Raw genomic sequence first — 19,712 nt, 5'->3', positions numbered from 1 at the left:
GAAAAAGGCACAAGGTTTCATAACAGAGCAACCAGGGCCTCTCTGCGACAAAACGGCCCCTGCCCCAATCTCCGAAGCATCCACCTCAACCTGAAAGGGAAGTGAGACGTCAGGCTGGCACAAAACAGGCGCCGAAGTAAACCGGCGTTTCAACTCCTGGAAAGCCTCCACGGCAGCAGGAGCCCAGTTAGCTACATCGGAGCCCTTCTTGGTCATATCCGTCAAAGGTTTCACAATGCTAGAAAAATTAGCGATAAAACGACGGTAGAAGTTAGCGAAGCCCAAGAACTTCTGAAGACTCTTAACTGACGAGGGCTGAGTCCAATCAAGAATAGCTCGGACCTTGACTGGGTCCATCTCCACAGCAGAAGGGGAAAAAATGAACCCCAAAAAGGGAACCTTCTGTACACCAAAGAGACACTTTAAGCCCTTGACAAACAAAGAATTTTCACGCAAAATTTTAAAGACCAACCTGACCTGCTCCACATGCGAATCCCAATTATCAGAAAAAACCAAAATATCATCCAGATAAACAATCAAAAATTTATCCAGATACTTCCGGAAAATGTCATGCATAAAGGACTGAAAAACTGAAGGCGCATTGGAGAGCCCAAAAGGCATCACCAAGTACTCAAAATGACCTTCGGGCGTATTGAATGCGGTTTTCCATTCATCACCTTGCTTAATGCGCACAAGGTTGTACGCACCACGAAGGTCTATCTTGGTGAACCACTTGGCACCCTTAATCCGGGCAAACAAGTCAGACAACAGCGGTAAAGGATACTGAAATTTGACAGTGATCTTATTTAAAAGCCGATAATCAATACAAGGTCTCAAAGATCCGTCCTTTTTTGCCACAAAAAAGAATCCCGCACCAAGAGGGGAAGAAGACGGACGAATATGTCCTTTTTCCAGAGACTCCTTGATATATGAACGCATAGCGGTATGTTCAGGTACCGACAGATTAAACAGTCTTCCCTTAGGAAATTTACTGCCTGGGATCAAATCTATAGCACAGTCACAGTCCCTATGAGGAGGCAGTGCACTGGACTCAGACTCACTGAAGACATCCTGATAATCAGACAAATACTCCGGAACTTCCGAAGGCGTAGAAGAAGCAATAGACACAGGCAGGGAATCCTCATGAATACCACGACAGCCCCAACTTGAGACTGACATAGCCTTCCAGTCCAGGACTGGATTATGGGTCTGTAACCATGGCAGCCCTAAAACGACCAAATCATGCATTTTATGTAAAACCAGGAAACGTATCACCTCGCGGTGTTCAGGAGTCATGCACATGGTAACCTGAGTCCAATACTGCGGTTTATTTGCTGCCAATGGTGTAGCATCAATACCCCTAAGAGGAATAGGATTTTCTAATGGTTCAAGAGTAAATCCACAGCGCTTAGCAAATGAGAGATCCATGAGACTCAGGGCAGCACCTGAATCTACAAACGCCATGACAGGATAAGATGACAGTGAGCAAATCAAAGTTACAGACAGAATAAATTTAGGTTGCAAATTACCAACGGTGACAGGACTAACAACCTTAGCTATACGTTTAGAGCATGCTGAGATAACATGTGTAGAATCACCACAGTAGTAGCACAAGCCATTCCGGCGTCTATGAATTTTCCGCTCATTTCTAGTCAGGATTCTATCAAATTGCACCGAATTAGGTGTCTGTTCAGACAACACCATGAGGGAATTTGCGGTTTTGCGCTCCCGCAACCGCCGGTCAATTTGAATAGCCAGTGCCATAGTATCATTCAGACCTGTGGGAATGGGAAAACCCACCATAACATTCTTAATGGCTTCAGAAAGGCCATTTCTAAAATTAGCGGCCAGTGCACACTCGTTCCAATGTGTCAGCACGGACCATTTCCGAAATTTTTGGCAATACACTTCAGCCTCGTCCTGCCCCTGAGACATAGACAGCAAGGCCTTTTCTGCCTGAATCTCAAGATTGGGTTCCTCATAAAGTAAACCGAGCGCCAGAAAAAACGCATCAAGATCAGCCAATGCCGGATCTCCTGGCGCCAGCGAAAAAGCCCAATCCTGAGGGTCGCCCCGTAAGAACGAAATAACAATCTTTACTTGCTGAGCAGAATCTCCTGATGAACAGGGTCTCAGGGACAAAAACAATTTACAATTATTCACGAAATTCCTAAACTTAAACCTGTCTCCGGAAAACAGTTCAGGAATCGGTATTTTAGGTTCTGACCTAGGATTTCTGATAACATAGTCTTGTATGCCCTGCACACGAGTAGCCAGCTGGTCCACACTTGTAATCAAGGTCTGGACATTCATGTCTGCAGCAAGCATAGCCACTCTGAGGTAAAGGGGAAGGAGAAAAAAAAAACTCAGAATCTTCTTTCTTATAATCCCTCTTCTGCAATGCATTAAACATTTAATACGGGCCTGGCAAACTGTTATGACCCCAATGGCGAGGGTCTCAGAGGAACGTGGAAGTCTGCAGAATACAAAAATCCAGCTCATAGGGCAGTGGTAACTGGGTTGACCATATATCTGCTCCTAACGCCAACACTAGAAGTAGCCGGGGATCATTCCTACGTTGATTCTAGATGACACGCGCCAGCCGGAGAATCTAGCTACCCCTAGTAGAGGAAAACAAAGACCTTTCTTGCCTCCAGAGAAGGGGACCCCAAAGCTGGATAGAAGCCCCCCACAAATAATGACGGTGAGGTAAGAGGAAATGACAAACACAGAAATGAACCAGGTTTAGCACAGAGAGGCCCGCTTACTGATAGCAGAATAAAGAAAGGTAACTTATATGGTCAACAAAAACCCTATCAAAATCCACACTGGAAATTCAAGAACCCCCGAACCGTCTAACGGTCCGGGGGGAGAACACCAGCCCCCTAGAGCTTCCAGCAAAGGTCAGGATATAGATTTGGAACAAGCTGGACAAAAATACAAAACCAAAACAAATAGCAAAAAGCAAAAGGCAGACTTAGCTGATATAACTGGAACCAGGATAAGTAGACAAGAGCACAGCAGACTAGCTCTGATAACTACGTTGCCAGGCATTGAACTGAAGGTCCAGGGAGCTTATATAGCAACACCCCTAACTAACGACCCAGGTGCGGATAAAAGGAAAGACAGAAAAACCAGAGTCAAAAAACTAGTAACCACTAGAGGGAGCAAAAAGCAAATTCACAACACCCCCGATGCTCGCTATGCTGTCGGCAGCTCCCATTCCCAGTGATGCCTTGCAAAATGACCCAATGACATAGCGATCTCGTAAGACTGCTACGTCATCACAGGTCATTGTCTCGCAAGGCATTACTGGGAACGGGAGCATTGCGAGCATCGGGGGGGGGGGGCTGCGGGGGACGCCAGAAGGTAAGAATATCACGATTTTTTATTTTTTTAATTATTTTTAACATGGGTTGTGTTGTGTATGCTTTTTTTGCAGCGGAAAACGCGGCGAAGACGCATACACAATGTGTGCACATAGCCTCGATGGATCCGTAAAAAAAATGGACTCAGTGCATCCATTTTTTTACAATCTGCACAGGATCCGTCTTTTCAACATTTTGACGGATTGTGACTGATGGTAAAAAAAACCGAAAAATAAAAGTGTGAAAGAGGCCTTAGAGACATGCAGCTCCATCTCTCATCTGATCCTGACCTGCTTATTTTCTCTCTCTATAAAACCTAGCCCTGCCTGTGAAAGTTTATTTCCTGGCTTGCTGGAGTTGGTGTCCTGAAGTTGCATTTCGGAGTTGCTGCTGGAGATTGTTGTTTGCTGGTTTTGGGTGTATGCTTTCTCCATTATCCTATTCCCATTTGGTTTGTACATTCCTATCTTTCCTTTTATTCCTCTCTACCCTTGGTGAGTGTTTTTGTATGTAAGTTGCTTTTTGTTATCTTTGTTTGTTTTGCATTTTTATACACTACCCTGGAAAGGAACAATTCTTATCTTTGTTCTCATCTGTGTGGGAAGGAGTTCAGAATAATTTAAAGATCATGGGGGACAAAAACAAACGTATGGCTGAAATTAAAAACAACAAATGTCATGTCCAGACCTGGGGGTGAATGAGTTGGTATGGCTATTCATCAAAAATATTAAACTGAAAGTTCCTTCGTGGAAACTAGGTCCTAGGTTTATTGGTCCTGTAAGGTGTTCGCTGTAATCAACCTTGTAACTTTTCATCACAAGCTTCCTCTAATTCTCACGATCCATAATGTTTTTCCATAGGTCTTTACTTTAAAAATATGTTGCACCTGTGGTACCGTCACCCTTGCAACCACCACCGGTTATTATTGACGGTAATTTATAATTTCAGGTAATGAGACTCGTTGATTCCCGTAAGATTCGCCGCTCTATACACTACCTGGTACATTGAAAGTGGTATGGTCCTAAGGAGAGGATGTGAGTGCCTGTATTGGAGGTTAAAGAGGTATTCCCATCTCCAAGATCCTATCCCAATATGTATTAGGTGTGATAATATTAGTAAATACCTCCAATTAGATATGTAGTTTAGTTTTTCTAATTCGCAATGTCGCAATGCCAGTAGGTTGATACAGTCCATTCATTTGGCCCATCCAGATAAACCCGGCCCTGAGGATCCTGTGGCCCGTGGTAGAGCGAAGGGCTATTGTCACAAGTGTGGCACGCCCTCCTAGGAGGTCTGGGGTTAGGCAATCTTTACATACTGTGAATCATAGGTCTTCCATTTAGCCTGTGTGTTTTGTTTCTCATATTAAATGGACTTTGTTTCCTTTGGCGCTGAAAAGGTTAACATCTTTTTGTCTGCTGGTTGTAGACATGCAGCTCCATCTGACAGCTGCTCCTGACCTCATTTTTTCTCTATAAAACCTGGCCAGATCGTCTCAGCCATACCTGTGAAAGTTTTACTTCCTGGCTTGCTGGAGTTGGTGTGCTAAAGTTGCTGCTGGAGATTGTTGTATGCTGTTTTTGGGTGTATGCGTTCTCCAAAATCCTATTACCATTTGGTTTGTACATTCCTATCCTTCCCTTTAATCCTCTCTACCCTCAGTGAGTTTTTTTGTATGTAAGTTGCTTTTTGTTATTCCAGTTTGTCTGGGCCGCGCTTAGTAACCCGATGTTTACCCTGGTTACCAGCGTAAAATGTAAAAAAAACAAACAGTACATACTTACATTCGCGTCCCCCGGCGTCCGCTTCCTGCACTGACTGAGCACCGGCAGTAGCAGGGCACAGCGGTGACGTCACCGCTGTGCTGTGCTTTCACTTTCACTTTGCGGCGCTCAGTCAGTGTGGGAAGCGGACGCCGGGGGACGCGAATGTAAGTATGTACTGTTTTTTTTTTTTACATTTTACACTGGTAACCAGGGTAAACATCGGGTAAACATCGGGTTACTAAGCGCGGCCCTGCGCTTAGTAACCCGATGTTTACCCTGGTTACCAGTGTAAAATATCACTGGTATCGTTGCTTTTGCTGTCAAACACAACGATACACGGCGATCGGACGACCAAATAAAGTTCTGAACTTTATTCAGCGACCAGCGACATCACAGCAGGATCCTGATCGCTGCTGCGTGTCAAACTCAACGATATCGCTAGCCAGGACGCTGCAACGTCACGGATCGCTAGCGATATCGTTTAGTGTGAAGGTACCTTAACATATCTGTCCCAGGCCTCCTGGTGGAATGGGAGGGGACAGCTTAGGAGTCAGGACATTAGCAAGAGCATAGTAAGATCGGAGACTCGGGCCTCTCCACCTTTAAGAGTACCCCTGGCACAGGGATAGTTAGGATCCCAGTTCCAGACACAGTCTGATGCCCCCTTTCCTTACCGCTTGACACACATACCTGTAGAATGTAAGCCCACAAGGGCAGGGTCCTCGCCCCTCTGTATCAGTCTGCCATTGTTAGTTTGCTTACTGTAAGTGACATCTGTAATTTTTATGTAACCCCTTCTCATGTACAGCACCATGGAATCAATGGTGCTACATAAATAATAATAATAATTAATGTATGTGATATTGCGTTGAGGAGTTAAGATGACCATATCCCTTTAGATATTGATGTTCAGCCAACGTTCATCTAATGAGTATGGTCCAGATATCTTGTGGGCTTCATTCCCATCATGGCTCAGATTACAACTCTGGATTTTAATTTTTTGAACAGTGGCTACCATAGAATAATACAGCATACTGCTCCCTCATTCTCTATCCACACTGATTGTTTTGTTTGTATTTATTTTATTTCAGAACCGATATCCGTGAAATCTCTGCAGATCGGCGCTGTGACCTCATATTCTGTGTCTCTGACATGGAGTAGACCTGATGAGTATCAGTCGTCTTACAGCTACAGAGTCCAGACCAATGTCACCTCATCAGCATCAATGATAAATAATACAATAGTGACAAGTGAATCAGCGACAATAATGAATCTGACACCAGGAGAAACATATACATTCCTGGTCTATACAAGAGCTGCCGATAACATCACTGAATCCGACCCGGTGTCAAACACAAGCTGCACAGGTGAGGACCGAGACAATTTGTAAAATGTGAATTATGCGTCGAAGCTCCTGTTATATATAATATCTATAATATTTGTCATTTTAACAGTTCAGGTGAATTCTCTCTCCAGATTGCCATCTCTTGGGACAGAAATGCACTTCAAGCCCTCCATTAAAGCAGAAAAATCAGGGTTGCGCAGCACACCTTTGTAAAAAAGGGGGCGCTGAGGGGAGGGGCACATCCGTGTGCTATGGCCATAGCATGGATGTGCCCCTCCCCTCAGCGCTCTTAACACTTTGCCTATTACCTCTGCCTGAAGGTGGTACTGATATCATTGCTGGATGGATTTGTCATCACTTGGCTCTTCATCAAAAGAAGCTGTCTTTTCTTTTGCTGGGCTGAGTGGACACCGCTCTCCAAACCCTCATAGTCACATTCTGCTCCTCCATTAATTTACAGTACTTTCCGAGTATATTTAAATTAGGTCTTGGGTCATTTAGCAGGACCAACGGCAGGACGGGGCTCAGCGGCCAAAAGCACCAGCAACGTATTTGTCTTATTTAACTCATCATGTGTCCCCTGTTCAAGTACCAGTTGTTGTGCTGTATTACTGCTCCTGATGCAATTATTACTATGTGTTTTGCTGGTTACTTACCTAGCTTATTTAACCTTTTTTTCTGCTATTTAATACTTAGATGGTTATTTGCACTTCCTTAATTTTGTGAAATTTCTCTTGCTTTCTGCTTCTGCCTGAAATCTTGATCTTGACCCCTGCTGTCCTCCTGACTTCATTGTGCCACAGGCCTTCTACTTATATTATACCATAAGTAACTGCTGTATAACTAACCTGTCTGTGATTAATGATCTTATTCTCAGTTCCCGGACAAGTTTCCAATATCACCATAAATAATTACCAGTCGGTTTATGTTCTTGGAGCCTCATGGATAATACCAGCAGGAAAAGTGAATAACTATACAGTCAGCCTAACAGGAGCCATCAATATCACAACACAAACGACGAGCACACAAGTGAATTTCACAGGATTACTACCAGGCAGAGAATATAATGTCACTGTACAGACAGTCAGTGGGAGCTGCAGCCAGACATCTGCTCCAGTGACCGAGGCCACATGTGAGTATCATCAGGATCAGCTTACCGTAACTAAGAGTGAGCAGGGTACATAGTGAGATGGAGATGACCATGACTAGAGTGGTGGACAAGGCATGGAAGGCATGTATTGTTTTGAGTTAGGTCGCAGTCTGACAACCGGATAAATTGGATCGAGATCGGAACGCAATGCTCGGACTGGCCGGTGGCTCACTCGACCTGAGCGTGACAGCTTCATATATTTCTATGCAGCTCTCACGCTCTGGTTGGTAGAGCTGCCAGTCAGTCTGTTCACTGCGTACCAATTTATATGTTTGTCTGAATGCACCCTTAGGATGAGTCTCTGGAGGAGTCTGCAGCCCCTCTTCTCCTCAGGAGGTGTTTGGTGAATGCCCCTGTTCAGGATGCATCCTCCAACAATTAAAAGTTGTTTTTTTTTTTTAAAGGACAGCCCCCTCTGCAGTACACCATATTAAGAGGCCTGATTAGCAAATTAGTCCTCATTCCACCTCCTTGTGTATTGTACAGCGAGCTGTATTTCTCCTTCGCCTCATTGGGGGACACAGACCGTGGGTGTTATGCTGCTTGCCACTAGGAGGACACTAAGTGATACAAAGAATAGCTCCTCCCCTGCAGTATACACCCTCCTGCTGGCCCTCAGCTAACCAGTTCTTGCTTAGTGTCTGTAGGAGGCACTTGGGTCTGTTTTCAGACCCCAACTTTCTTATTTTAATTTTAATTTTTATTTTTCTGTAAATTTTTATTTTTTATTCAACGGAGTGAAGGGGGCGACGGATCCCTTTTATAGGGCCCGCTCTCCCCCGAACCAGCAACAGGCGAGCACGGCGAGTATACCTCCCCGTCCCTCTCCTGCGACGCTGGAGCACGCCAATTCTTACTGGGGCGACGGGTTTCCATCTTTGGTCCCGATCTCCCTTCCCCCTGCAAGACGGCGAGTACTTGGAGCCTGCTCTAATGTTCCTCTCCGGGGGCCCGACATACAAGGCCCACATCACATGGTGTTGCACAAGAGGAACGTACCAGTTCCTGAAGAGGATCCGAGAACGGAGGGAGCGCGCAGGGACAGGGGGACCTGCATCGGCAGCCATGGAGGCTGAACCGTGAGTACACAGGAGTTTCTCCTGCGCTCCAGATCACTTGCGGCCGCAGCGCATCGCCACCGCCGGACAGGCCGGAAATTTAGTCCCCGGCTTTTCAGCAGGAGTAGGCCACAGTGGCCTCTATGGGGCAGGCGCCGGCGGTACTTGCGGCAGAGTCCCTGGGGAGCGCCGGCGGTCGGGGAACTGCGGCGGTTAGCGTCGCTCCGTTGCGGCCGCCGCGCATCGCCAGGCAGGCCAGAAATTTAGTCCCCGGCTTTTCAGCTGGAGTAGGCCGCAGTGGGCAGATCCCTCCCACGGCCATAACCCCGCCTCCTATATCGGCGCTTCTCGTCTGGGACGAGAGGCGCCCTGCAGTTCTCGGGGGCCATTCTTCCTCACGCTGCCTGCATGGAAGATGCGGTCCTGGGGGTGCCGCGGCAATCATTCGGCGCGCGGCCCGCCGACACGCTCCACCGGCAGGCTCCATAAATTTAGTCCCCGGCTTTTTCAGCCGGACTAGGCTGCAGTTGAAATCCCCTTCAGGGGCGAAGGTGCCTTCACGGTCCCGATGGGCTGAACTTCGTGGATGTACAGAAGCCCCTCTCCATGGTCCGGGCAGCCCCCACTGTCCCACCACTGTGAAAGCGGATGGCACAGAGGCGGACGGTTCCTCTCCACCTCCCTAACAAAAGGGATGATGGATTGAGGTTTATCCCTCTATCTCTTCACCTGAGGTAACGCCCATCCACGCTGCAATACCCGACATCCGCGGCGGCTCCATGCCGGGACGCGCACCGTTGGTGAGTGGATCCTGGCAGCGATGGGCTTCTGCAGCGGGATAGTCACAGGCAGTCTCGGGCTTCCCTGTGGCCCACCTCCTTGAGGAAACGCTCCAGCCGGCTACAAAATTTAGCTCCCGGCTTCGGCCAATGTGTAGGCCGCACCCCAGAAGCGCACTGTGGCGCATTAAGGCGGCTCTGCCTTTATTCCTGGCGCTTTTCGCCTGGCACAGAAGCACTCGATTTTCTCAAGCAACGGGCGTGACCACCCCTCACTTCTACGCTGGCGCCGGCTGCAGAAATTTACGCCCCGGCTTGGGCCTATTCATGGAAGTCTCGAGACTCCGCCCACGTTGTGCCTGTGGCTCCGCCCCCTGAATTGGCGCTTCACGTTCACTGCGAGATTTTACCTAAACCCGCATGACCAGTATTCTCTGGTCTTAAAGGCACGTGACCAGTATTCTCTGGTCTTAAAGGCACGTGACCAGTATTCTCTGGTCTTAAAGGCACGTGACCAGTATTCTCTGGTCTTAAAGGCACGTGACCAGTATTCTCTGGTTTTAAAGGCACGTGACCAGTATTCCCTGGTCTTAAAGGCACGTGACCAGTATTCCCTGGTCTTAAGGGCACGTGACCAGTATTCCCTGGTCTTAAGGGCACGTGACCAGTATTCCCTGGTTTTAAGGGCACGTGACCAGTATTCCCTGGTTTTAAAGGCACATGACCAGTATTCCCTGGTCTTAAAGGCGCGTGACCAGAATTCCCTGGTCTTAAAGGCGCGTGACCAGAATTCCCGGGTCTTAAAGGCACGGGACCAGTAGGTATTCCCTGGTCTTAAAGGCACACGACCAGTATTCCCTGGTCTTAAAGGCACATGACCAATCCGAAACTGGTCATAAATGAGGAGCCCTCTGCCGCTGATCCCAGTTTATCCCAGTGTAACTAGTTCCCTCAGTCTAAACTCCCTCGTAGAGCTTTTGCCATCCAGTCCGGATATGCGATTCACTGGACAGAAGCCTCTACGTGGGACGCCATGCCTGGTCTGATTTTTAAGGGCGACAGGCATTTTAAAGGGCGCCGGTCTCCCCACACCATCAACAGACGGGCACATGAAGGTCGCTTCCATATCCTTTTCTGCATCCAGGCCTAACGCCAGACAACCTGTCCTGTCCACTGTCATGGATCCCAATGGCTGGGGATCGCACTGGACAAGCAAAATAACATAAATAACGGACGAGCTCTAGGGTGATGGAACCTGGGCTGACCGCTGCCCTACTCCTGACAAACACAACTAGAAATAGCCAGGGAGCGTGCCTACGTTGATTCTAGACGCCACGCGCCAGCCTAAGAGCTAACTAGCACTGCAGAGGAAATAAAGACCTAGCTTGCCTCCAGAGGAATGAACCCCAAAAGGTATAGTTGCCCCCCACATGTATTGACGGTGAAATGAGAGGAAGGCACGCACATAGAGATGAAAATAGATTTAGCAAAATGAGGCCCGCTATAACTAGAAAGCAGAATGATACAAAAGGGGTCTGAGCGGTCAGCAAAAAACCCTAATCAAAAACCATCCTGAGATTACAAGAACCCATATGCCAACTCATGGCACATGGGGAGAACCTCAGCCCACTAGAGCTACCAGCTAGCATAGAGTCATAATTAGCAAGCTGGGCAAAAAACCAAACAACTGAAAAACAGAACTTAGCTTATCCTGAGAGATCTGGGAGCAGGTAGTCAGGAACCAAACTGAGCACATCTGAGTACATTGATAGCCGGCAAGGGAATGACAGGAAAGCCAGGTTAAATAGGAAACACCCAGCCTCTGATGGACAGGTGGAAACCAGAGACCGCAACCCACCAAAGTCACCCAGTACCAGCCGTAACCACCAGAGGGAGCCCAAAAACAGAATCCACAACAGTACCCCCCTCTTGAGGAGGGGTCACCGAACCCTCACGAGAACCCCCAGGGCGATCAGGATGAGCTCTATGGAAGGCGCGGACCAAATCAGTCGCATGAACATCAGAGGCGACCACCCAGGAATTATCCTCCTGACCATAACCCTTCCACTTAACCAAATACTGGAGTTTACGTCTGGAAACACGAGAATCCAAGATCTTCTCAACAACATACTCCAATTCTCCCTCCACCAGCACCGGAGCAGGAGGCTCAACCGAAGGAACAACGGGCACCTCATACCTCCGCAATAACGACCGATGGAACACATTATGAATAGCAAACGATGCTGGGAGATCCAAACGAAAAGACACAGGGTTAAGAATCTCCAAGATCTTATAAGGACCGATGAACCGAGGCTTGAACTTAGGAGAAGAGACCTTCATAGGGACAAAACGAGAAGACAACCACACCAAGTCCCCAACAAGAAGTCGGGGACCCACGCGGCGACGGCGATTAGCAAACTGCTGAGTCTTCTCCTGAGACAACTTCAAATTGTCCACCACCTGATTCCAAATCTGATGTAGCCTGTCCACCACCACGTCCACTCCAGGACAATCCGAAGGCTCCACCTGACCAGAGAAAAAACGAGGATGAAATCCCGAATTACAAAAGAAAGGAGAGACCAAAGTAGCAGAACTAGCCCGATTATTAAGGGCAAATTCGGCCAGTGGCAAAAAGGCAACCCAGTCATCTTGATCAGCAGAAACAAAACACCTTAAATAAGTTTCCAAGGTCTGATTAGTTCGCTCCGTCTGGCCATTCGTCTGAGGATGGAATGCAGACGAGAAAGACAAATCAATGCCCATCTTAGCACAAAACGTCCGCCAAAATCTAGACACAAACTGGGATCCCCGGTCAGAAACGATATTCTCCGGAATCCCATGCAAACGAACCACGTTCTGAAAAAATAAAGGGACCAACTCAGAGGAGGAAGGCAACTTAGGCAAGGGTACCAAATGAACCATCTTAGAAAAGCGGTCACACACAACCCAGATAACGGACATTTTCTGTGAGACAGGGAGATCTGAAATAAAATCCATGGAAATGTGCGTCCAAGGCCTCTTCGGGATAGGCAAGGATAACAACAACCCACTGGCCCGAGAACAGCAAGGCTTAGCCCGAGCACACACTTCACAAGACTGCACAAAGGTGCGCACATCCCTTGACAAGGAAGGCCACCAAAAAGACCTGGCCACCAAGTCTCTAGTACCAAATATTCCAGGATGACCAGCCAACACAGAAGAATGGACCTCGGAGATGACTCTACTGGTCCAATCATCCGGAACAAACAGTCTTTCTGGTGGACAACGATCAGGTTTATCCGCCTGAAACTCCTGCAATGCACGTCGCAAGTCTGGGGAGACGGCGGACAATATTACCCCATCCCTAAGGATACCAGTAGGCCCAGAGTCTCCAGGAGAGTCAGGCACAAAACTCCTGGAAAGAGCATCTGCCTTCACATTCTTTGAACCTGGCAGGTATGAAACCACAAAATTGAAACGAGAAAAAAACAACGACCAACGAGCCTGTCTAGGATTCAGACGCCTGGCAGACTCAAGGTAAATCAGATTTTTGTGATCAGTCAAGACCACCACACGATGTCTAGCACCCTCAAGCCACTGACGCCACTCCTCAAATGCCCACTTCATGGCCAAAAGCTCCCGATTACCCACATCATAATTGCGCTCGGCGGGCGAGAATTTTCTAGAAAAGAACGCACATGGCTTCATCACCGAGCCATTGGAACTTCTCTGTGACAAAACCGCCCCCGCTCCAATCTCGGAAGCATCAACCTCAACCTGAAAAGGTAGTGAAACATCTGGTTGACATAACACAGGAGCAGAAGAAAACCGGCGCTTAAGTTCCTGAAAGGCCTCCACAGCCGTAGGAGACCAATTAGCAACATCAGCACCCTTTTTAGTCAAATCAGTCAAAGGTTTAACAACACTGGAAAAATTAGTAATGAACCGACGATAAAAATTAGCAAAACCCAAGAACTTCTGAAGACTCTTAACAGATGTAGGTTGTGTCCAGTCACAAATCGCCTGAACCTTGACGGGATCCATCTCAATAGTAGAAGGAGAAAAAATGTACCCCAAAAAAGAAATTTTCTGGACTCCGAAGAGACATTTTGAGCCCTTCACAAACAGAGAATTGGCCCGCAGGACTTGAAACACCTTCCTGACCTGTAGAACATGAGACTCCCAGTCATCAGAAAACACCAAAATATCATCCAAATACACAATCATAAACTTATCCAGATATTCACGGAAAATATTGTGCATAAAGGACTGAAAGACTGAAGGAGCATTAGAAAGTCCAAAAGGCATTACCAAATACTCAAAATGGCCCTCAGGCGTATTAAATGCGGTTTTCCACTCATCACCCTGTTTTATCCGCACAAGATTATACGCACCGCGAAGATCTATCTTAGTGAACCACCTAGCCCCCTTAATGCAAGCAAACAAATCAGTCAATAATGGCAATGGATACTGATATTTGACTGTAATCTTATTCAGAAGGCGATAATCTATACAAGGCCTCAGGGAACCATCTTTTTTTGCCACGAAAAAAAAACCTGCTCCCAGAGGGGACGAAGATGGACGAATATGTCCCTTTTCCAAGGACTCCTTAATATAATTCCGCATAGCAGTATGCTCTGGCACTGACAGATTAAATAAACGACCCTTAGGGAACTTACTGCCAGGAATTAATTCTATAGCACAGTCACAATCCCTATGAGGAGGGAGCGAATTGAGCTTAGGCTCCTCAAAAACATCCCGATAGTCAGACAAAAACGCAGGGACCTCAGAAGGAGTAGATGAAGCGATTGAAATCGGAGGTGCATAATCATGAACCCCCTGACATCCCCAGCTTAACACAGACATTGTTTTCCAATCCAGGACAGGATTATGAGTTTGTAACCATGGCAGACCAAGCACTAGTACATCATGTAAATTATACAGTACAAGGAAGCGAATCACCTCCTGATGAACGGGAGTCATGCGCATGATCACTTGTGTCCAGTACTGCGGTTTATTCATAGCCAATGGTGTAGAGGCAATTCCCTTCAAAGGAATAGGAACTTCCAGAGGCTCCAGACTAAAACCGCAGCGTTTGGCAAATGACCAATCCATAAGACTCAGGGCAGCGCCCGAATCCACATAGGCATTGACGGAAATGGAAGACAGAGAACAAATCAGAGTTACAGACAAAATGAACTTAGACTGCAGAGTACTAATGGCAAAAGATTTATCAACCTTTTTTGTGCGTTTAGAGCATGCTGATATAACATGAGCTGAATCCCCACAATAAAAACACAATCCATTTTTCCGCCTATAATTTTGCCGTTCACTTCTGGACTGAATTCTATCACATTGCATAGTCTCAGGTGCCTGTTCAGAAGACACCGCCAACTGGTGCACAGGTTTGCGCTCCCGTAAACGCCGATCAATCTGAATGGCCATAGCCATAGACTCATTCAGACCTGTAGGCGCAGGGAACCCCACCATAATATCCTTAATGGCCTCAGAAAGACCATCTCTGAAGTTTGCAGCCAGGGCGCACTCATTCCACTGAGTAAGCACCGACCATTTCCGAAATTTTTGACAATATACTTCCGCTTCATCATGCCCCTGAGAGAGGGCTAATAAAGCCTTTTCAGCCTGAATCTCCAGGTTAGGTTCCTCATAGAGCAATCCCAGTGCCAGAAAAAACGCATCCACACTGAGCAATGCAGGATCCCCTGGTGCCAATGCAAATGCCCAATTCTGAGGGTCGCCCCGCAGGAAAGATATTACAATCTTAACCTGCTGAGCAGGGTCTCCAGAGGAGCGAGATTTCAAAGAAAGAAACAATTTGCAATTGTTCCTGAAATTCAGGAAGGTAGATCTATCTCCAGAAAAAAACTCTGGGATAGGAATTCTAGGTTCAGACATGGGAGTGTGAACAACAAAATCCTGTATGTTTTGAACTTTTGCAGCAAGATTATTCAGGCTGGAAGCCAAACTCTGGACATCCATGTTAAACAGCTAAGGTCAGAGCCATTCAAGGGTTAAGAGGAGGTAAGAAGCAGCTAGACAGCAATTAAGGGCTAGGCAGCAAAACTCTGAGGGGAAAAAAAAAAAAAATTTCCCTTAAACACTTCTTTTTCTCCTGCTTCAGCCCAAACAATTAACACTTTGTGGGCCGGCTATACTGTCATGGATCCCAATGGCTGGGGATCGCACTGGACAAGCAAAATAACATAAATAACGGACGAGCTCTAGGGTGATGGAACCTGGGCTGACCGCTGCCCTACTCCTGACAAACACAACTAGAAATAGCCAGGGAGCGTGCCTACGTTGATTCTAGACGCCACGCGCCAGCCTAAGAGCTAACTAGCACTGCAGAGGAAATAAAGACCTAGCTTGCCTCCAGAGGAATGAACCCCAAAAGGTATAGTTGCCCCCCACATGTATTGACGGTGAAATGAGAGGAAGGCACGCACATAGAGATGAAAATAGATTTAGCAAAATGAGGTCCGCTATAACTAGAAAGCAGAATGATACAAAAGGGTCTGAGCGGTCAGCAAAAAACCCTAATCAAAAACCATCCTGAGATTACAAGAACCCATGTGCCAACTCATGGCACATGGGGAGAACCTCAGCCCACTAGAGCTACCAGCTAGCATAGAGTCATAATTAGCAAGCTGGGCAAAAAACCAAACAACTGAAAAACAGAACTTAGCTTATCCTGAGAGATCTGGGAGCAGGTAGTCAGGAACCAAACTGAGCACATCTGAGTACATTGATAGCCGGCAAGGGAATGACAGGAAAGCCAGGTTAAATAGGAAACACCCAGCCTCTGATGGACAGGTGGAAACCAGAGACCGCAACCCACCAAAGTCACCCAGTACCAGCCGTAACCACCAGAGGGAGCCCAAAAACAGAATCCACAACAGTCCACCCGGAGACCTAAACTCTATGGATGTACAGAGGCACCCTTTTTTCGGGCGTCTGAGCACCCCCCTCTGCATCACCACTCTTTAACAGAAGATGCAAGAAGGCGAATGTTCCCTCTCCACTTCCCTGTTAAGAGGATGGTGGATCGAGGCTCCTAATTTTTAACTCTGCAATGACCTGCTGGAAGCAGCGGCGCATTCTGCCACTCGGCAGATTAACCGGGTACAATCTCCTGTGGTTTACCTACCAGTATCCCTGCCCGATATGTCCTCAATTAAAAATGCCACGATCTGTCAAATGGCAAATCTGGTTTGTTCCGTTTTGCGGCTACGGGTCCAGCCCTCTACCCTCCCTAGCCGCCGCATGGATTGCTAGAGCAACGGTCTCCTGCCTGGAGACCTTAACTACTTTGATTCACACCAGTACCCCTTTCCTGAAGACAGTTCAGCTGGTCAATCAAATTTTTGAGCGGGAGACTAACCAAGGATCGTACCTTCCTACAGCCCCGACCAACAGTGAAAGGGTTGTCCAGGACAGTCTAGATCTAAGGGATCTTGGTTCCTAAAAGGGGAACGAGAAGTATGACCGATCCCGGACCTCAAACTTCTAACAATTTTTTCACAAGGTTCTTCTTCGAATGGAGCTCCTCCGCTCAGCCATTACTTCAACAAAAAAGGTGCAGTCTCTGGCATCCATCGACATTCGGGATGCCTAACCTCTTCAAAAATCCCTTTGCTTTTCCATTCTTGAACAGCATTTAAGTCACGACCTTGTCCTTCGGCCTTGCTACCGCACCCAGAGTGTTCGCAAGGGTCATGGCGGCTGTCATCTTGCACCTAGAGGCGTGGCCGTCCTGCCCTGTTTGGCCGACTGTTTACTCGCCCTTGCAGGACTACGCTAAGTCGTCTATATCACTTGTGATACCCTCTCACTTGTGATCCCTCTGGTGGCTAGACTTAGACAACTTCTCATTTCCAGCCCAGCAGATATCCTTTTTGAGAATGATCCGGTACTCTTCCAGAAGGGTGGTAAATTTCCCTCCAGACAAGGTCATGGTTTTTCAACAGGGAGCTCGCGCTCTTGCTCACTCATCCCCTCATTTCATTCGATTTGCTGGGAGGGTTCTTAAAAAAAAAACAAAAACAAAAAAAAACGAGAGACGACAATGGAAGCAGTTTCCTTCGCTCCGTTAGTTTTCAGCAAGTCAAGCAGCCTTTCAGACGATAGTCTCTGAGCTCCTTCATCCAGGGTTTTTTCTCCCGGTTCCATGGTTACTAGTAACTTCCAATGCCAGTCCTCTTCTCCCGATCATTGCTCTGGAGATCTCAAAGGTAGTCCTATAGTAGGTCCACTACCTTATGGCGGGTCAACCCATCCGATTTCAATTGGACAACGCCATGGCTGTCATACGTCAATCATCTAGCGAGTACCCACGTTCAAGCACCATGGCCAAGGTACCTCACATGGGCCGAGATCTATCACTCGGTGATCTTGGCAGTACATATCCCAGGAGTAGAACTCTGGGCTGCGAACATATTTAGCCATCAGGGTTTCACCTCAAGTGAGTGGGAACTTCACCCGAAAGTCTTCCATCAGACCCGCCATCACTGGAGCTCTACAGTTGTAGTTCGGATGGCGTCCTGACTGATCGCCTGTGTACTCGAGTTTGTTATTCGGCCTCGAGATCCAAGAGCCATCGCACTGCATGCTCTGGTTATTCCGTGGTACCAGTTTCCACTTCCGAAAGCTTTTCAGAAGCAGAAAGGGCCCCAGTGATCCTCGGAAATCCGCACTGACCACGTCAGTTCGCTTGCGGAGCTGGTAGCTTTCTTTCTTTCTGCAACAAAACTGCAAGTAGGGACCACCTCGCAGGATGTTTTCACATGTAGTTCTTCCCTATTGCATACCGTTAGATCATTGGGATCTATTCTATTAGGGAAGGTCGCCCCCTTTTTTCTCGGCGATATCCTCATCCTGACGAGTCTTCGGTGCTAACGGGTCTTTTCAGACTTTTTTCCCTTATTTCCTTCAAGGCAAGGTTGTCCTCAGGCCTTCCCCGTCCCTAGTTACCAAGGTGGTATTGTATTACTACTGTCATGAGGGCATAGTTCTTCCCTCATCTCTTTTGGCACCAGGCCACAAAATGGAATGAGTTCCCCATATTCCGAATGAAGCGAGTGCTCTGAGTAGGTACGTCTTGAGGACGGCGTCCTTCCGAAGGTTGGACACTGTATCTTGGGTTTCCTAATGGTAAGAGGAAGGCTTTACAGGAAGGGTTTGGCCGTCTTCATCGGCCATTTAGGCTGGTGTATTCCTTTCACCATCCAGGAGTCCTTCCGTGTTAGATGACAGCCTATCTCCCTGTCTATCGTGGGTTCTAGGCACCAGGCGTCGACAAGACACGCCTGCAAGCTTGCGGATTCGTCCAGTCCGCATGCATTCTTGAAGCATTATAATTCCCAGACTTCCACAGATGTGACTCTGGGCAGGCGGACTCTGCAGGCCGCGGTGGCGCACTTGTAAGTAGCAGTTACACAGGGCCTGATCTGACGTTGTCCCCACCCAGGGACTGCTTTGGTACGTCCCACGGTCTGTGTCCCCCAATGAGGCGAAGGAGAAAGAGGGATTTTTGTGTACTCACCGTAAAATCCTTTTCTCCGAGCCAATCATTGGGGGACACAGCTCCCACCCTGGTATTGGCTTATGCTTGTTTTTATAATCCGATATGCTATACTCTCATATATAATATGACATGCTGTAAGCTAATATGTTGTTACTGATCTCCTACTGCTTTTTGCACCGAACTGGTTAGCTGAGGGCCAGCAGGAGGGTGTATACTGCAGGGGAGGAGCTAACTTTCTTTGTATCACTTAGTGTCCTCCTAGTGGCAAGCAGCATAACACCCACGGTCTGTGTCCCCCAATGATTGGCTCGGAGAAAAGGATTTCACGGTGAGTACACAAAAATCCCTCTTTTTATTATGATTCAATATTTCCAGAAAAAAACAATGGAATATAATAAATATTAACCAATCGCTCATGAATGCCGTAAATGGCAATACATGAAACTATGGTCTATATGTGCTAGTAACAACCTTCAATTGAAGTTATGTTCCATAATAGTAGATGAAGTTAATAGTCCATCTGTAATGATGTGAAATCTGAGGGTGATATCTTCAGAAGAAGTGATGATCCATGTGGTGGAGATATATCCTGATAGATCATTCCACTGAAAATAAACATGAAGAGAGCCCTGGTCGGTGGCGTCTCTCCGGGTCAATACTTGCGCTGCTTCAGTGATGACACTGCAGCTACAGAGGCCGATCGAAAACAAAGGCCGCATCCCA

The 19,712-nt window shown here is 47.3% G+C and overlaps 1 protein-coding gene across 3 annotated transcripts in view; it reads left to right on the top strand.

Annotated features, from left to right (window-relative positions):
- LOC143806509 (uncharacterized) overlaps nt 1–19,712 on the top strand; it is a 236,519-nt gene that overhangs the window by 72,049 nt on the left and 144,758 nt on the right. For all 3 annotated transcript variants that reach the window (XM_077287123.1, XM_077287125.1, XM_077287124.1), the window contains exons 13-14: nt 6,226–6,501; nt 7,357–7,611. In XM_077287123.1, coding sequence (XP_077143238.1) covers nt 6,226–6,501; nt 7,357–7,611 — 531 coding nt within the window. The remainder of the gene's footprint in view (nt 1–6,225; nt 6,502–7,356; nt 7,612–19,712) is intronic.

Source organism: Ranitomeya variabilis, chromosome 2 (genome assembly GCF_051348905.1).
Source record: "Ranitomeya variabilis isolate aRanVar5 chromosome 2, aRanVar5.hap1, whole genome shotgun sequence".
Classification (NCBI taxonomy): Eukaryota; Metazoa; Chordata; class Amphibia; order Anura; family Dendrobatidae; genus Ranitomeya; species Ranitomeya variabilis.
This window is presented reverse-complemented; position numbering and strand designations above follow the sequence as displayed.